Here is a 2,484-nt window from a genome sequence, read left to right on the forward strand (position 1 = left end):
GTGGGGGGAAGAAGCCCCCCAGCAGGGCTTGTGCTGCCACAACTGCTACCTGGGGCAGGGGGATCACAGCTCCATTGCAGAACTGAGTGTTTTTACGAGTACTTTGCAAGAGGAGAGCCAAGGCAAGGATTTTCCACTTCCTGTTCTGAGTGAAGGGAAGAGGATTAGGCGCAGAAATCTAATAGGGGCTCTCAACTTTGAACACAGCTCTGAGACTCCCCAGTTTCGGGAGCTCCCCATGCACTGGTTATTTTGTGGACAGTCACTCAGTTAGATTTTTTCTACAGGAATTAGTAGTTCATATGACCTGCAAACTGGCAGATTTGTCTTAGACGATTTCAAGTGCAGAGATGCTTGGGGCTGTGGTCTCTAAGAGCAGCTGCAATAAAGAGGAAAATATTCAGGAGTATGGGATATGATTAGGAAATGAGAAGAAAGTAAGACTTTCCTAATATTCTACTCTTTAAGGTATGGTTCATATTCATGAATATAAATTCAAGTTCTGGAGTTAAATGATCATTTTCCAAAGGATAGTATAGCACAGTATATATATATATATAAGTATATATATATATATAAGTATATATATATATATATAAGTATAGTATAGTACAGTATAGCAGAAGGAGTGTCTCTGAGAATTGTCTGGACTTGTCATTATCTTCTGCACTCTGAGCAGGACTCCAAGCCCAGAACTAGAAGATGTCCAACAGCAGCTCCATCAGTGAATTCCTCCTCCTGGTGTTGGGAGACACACGGCAGCTGCAGCTCCTGCAGTTCTGTTTCTTGCTGGGTATCTACTTGGCTGCCCTCCTGGGCAACGGCCTCATCAGCACAGCCGTAGTCTGCGACCAGCGCCTGCACACCCCCATGTACTTCTTCCTCTTCAACCTGGCCCTCCTTGACCTGGGATGCATCTCCACCACTCTCCCCAAAGCCATGGCCAATGCCCTCTGGGACACCAGGGCCATCTCCTACGCAGGATGTGTTGCACAGCTCTTTTTCTTTGTCTTCTTCCTCTCAGCAGAGTGTTCCCTTCTCACTATCATGTCCTATGACCGCTATGTTGCCATCTGCAAGCCCCTGCACTATGGGACCCTCCTGGACAGCAGAGCTTGTGCCACCATGGCAGCAGCTGCCTGGGGCACTGGAATTATCAATTCCCTACTGCATACTGCCAGTACGTTTTCACTGCCTCTCTGCAAAGGGAATGTTTTGAACCAGTTTTTCTGTGAAATCCCCCAGATCCTCAGGCTCTCCTGCCCTGGGTCCTACATCAGGGAAGTTGTTTTTCTCATTTTTAGTGTCAGTTTAGGCTTTGGGTGCTTTGTTTTCATTGTTGTGTCTTATGTGCAGATCTTCATGGCCGTGCTGAAGATGCCCTCTGAGCAAGGACGGCACAAAGCCTTCTCCACATGCCTCCCTCACTTGGCCGTCATCACCCTATTTGTCAGCACTGCCATTTTTGCCTACATGAAGCCCCACTCCATCTCCTCCCCATCCATGGACCTGATGTTGGCACTTCTGTACTCGGTGGTGTCTCCAGTAGTGAACCCGCTCATCTACAGCATGAGGAACAGGGAGGTGAAGGATGCAGTGAGGAAAGTGATGACCAAATTTCTTTCAAAAGCAGTGAACTGCCCATCTTTTGGAATTCATGGCTTGTAATGCAGCTCTTTACTGAATCAAGCTTTCCTTTATTGTTTGTTTTGTGCCATTTTACCTGTGTAATTTATTCTTATTCTTCTTTAAAAATACTGTAATCTTTTCACTACTAAGTCATTATTGAAACCAATTCCTGTTCACCTTGTACCATTGTAGTGTAGCCTAGACACACTGTACATAATGTACAAGGCTCTCTGTGAACCTTACCAGAATAAATGAAATGCCGTCACTCTCTCTGTTCTTCTTATGAGACGTTTCAGGACCTGTACTGGTCAGACGTTCTCAGAAACCCACAGTCCAGCAGGAAGCACACGGATGTTCATCAAACTGTGCAATGGCTTCAGGCTGCAACAGCTGATGGGCCATCCCTGGGCTCCTGGACGGGGTCTGTGTTTTCAGGATCACGTGTCAGTGCCTCTGAGAGTCCAGCAGCAGCAGCTGGTTTGCACGTTGGTTGTCAGGTCCCTTCTCCTCATTTCCTGTGAGGAAATTCATTTCCCTGCACACAACAAGTTCTTGGATGTGTGTTATCATGTCAGAAGTTTCCAAGCTTCTTCCAGGGCTTCTTCCATTTTGTACACAGAGGTGGTCACTGCCTCCAGGATGGTCTGTGGAGAGGGAAAGAAGTCACGGAAGGGATGCTCGCTCTCTCACTGACTGGATGTGGTTTTGGTGTTCTTCCAAGCCATGGCGCCTTCCATTTCAAAGTAGGCTTCTCAGGCTTCAGAAACCTATCTCTCTTATTTTTCTTGATTTATTAGCCTCAGTTTCAGTTAGATTGTATTATATTGTGTTATCTTGCATTCTGATATCATAGTT

General features: G+C 46.2%; 1 protein-coding gene across 1 annotated transcript; it reads left to right on the forward strand.

Moving 5' to 3' along the window:
* The first annotated feature begins 702 nt into the window (after positions 1-702).
* LOC107307242 (olfactory receptor 14C36-like) lies at positions 703-1,795 on the forward strand. The gene has a single exon (XM_085510699.1). The coding sequence runs from the start codon at positions 703-705 to the stop codon at positions 1,666-1,668; it is 966 nt and encodes a 321-aa protein (XP_085366825.1). The 3' UTR covers positions 1,669-1,795.
* The last annotated feature ends 689 nt before the right edge of the window (positions 1,796-2,484 follow it).

Source organism: Coturnix japonica, chromosome 10 (genome assembly GCF_054131305.1).
Source record: "Coturnix japonica strain WE chromosome 10, WE-NBRP24, whole genome shotgun sequence".
NCBI lineage: Eukaryota > Metazoa > Chordata > Aves > Galliformes > Phasianidae > Coturnix > Coturnix japonica.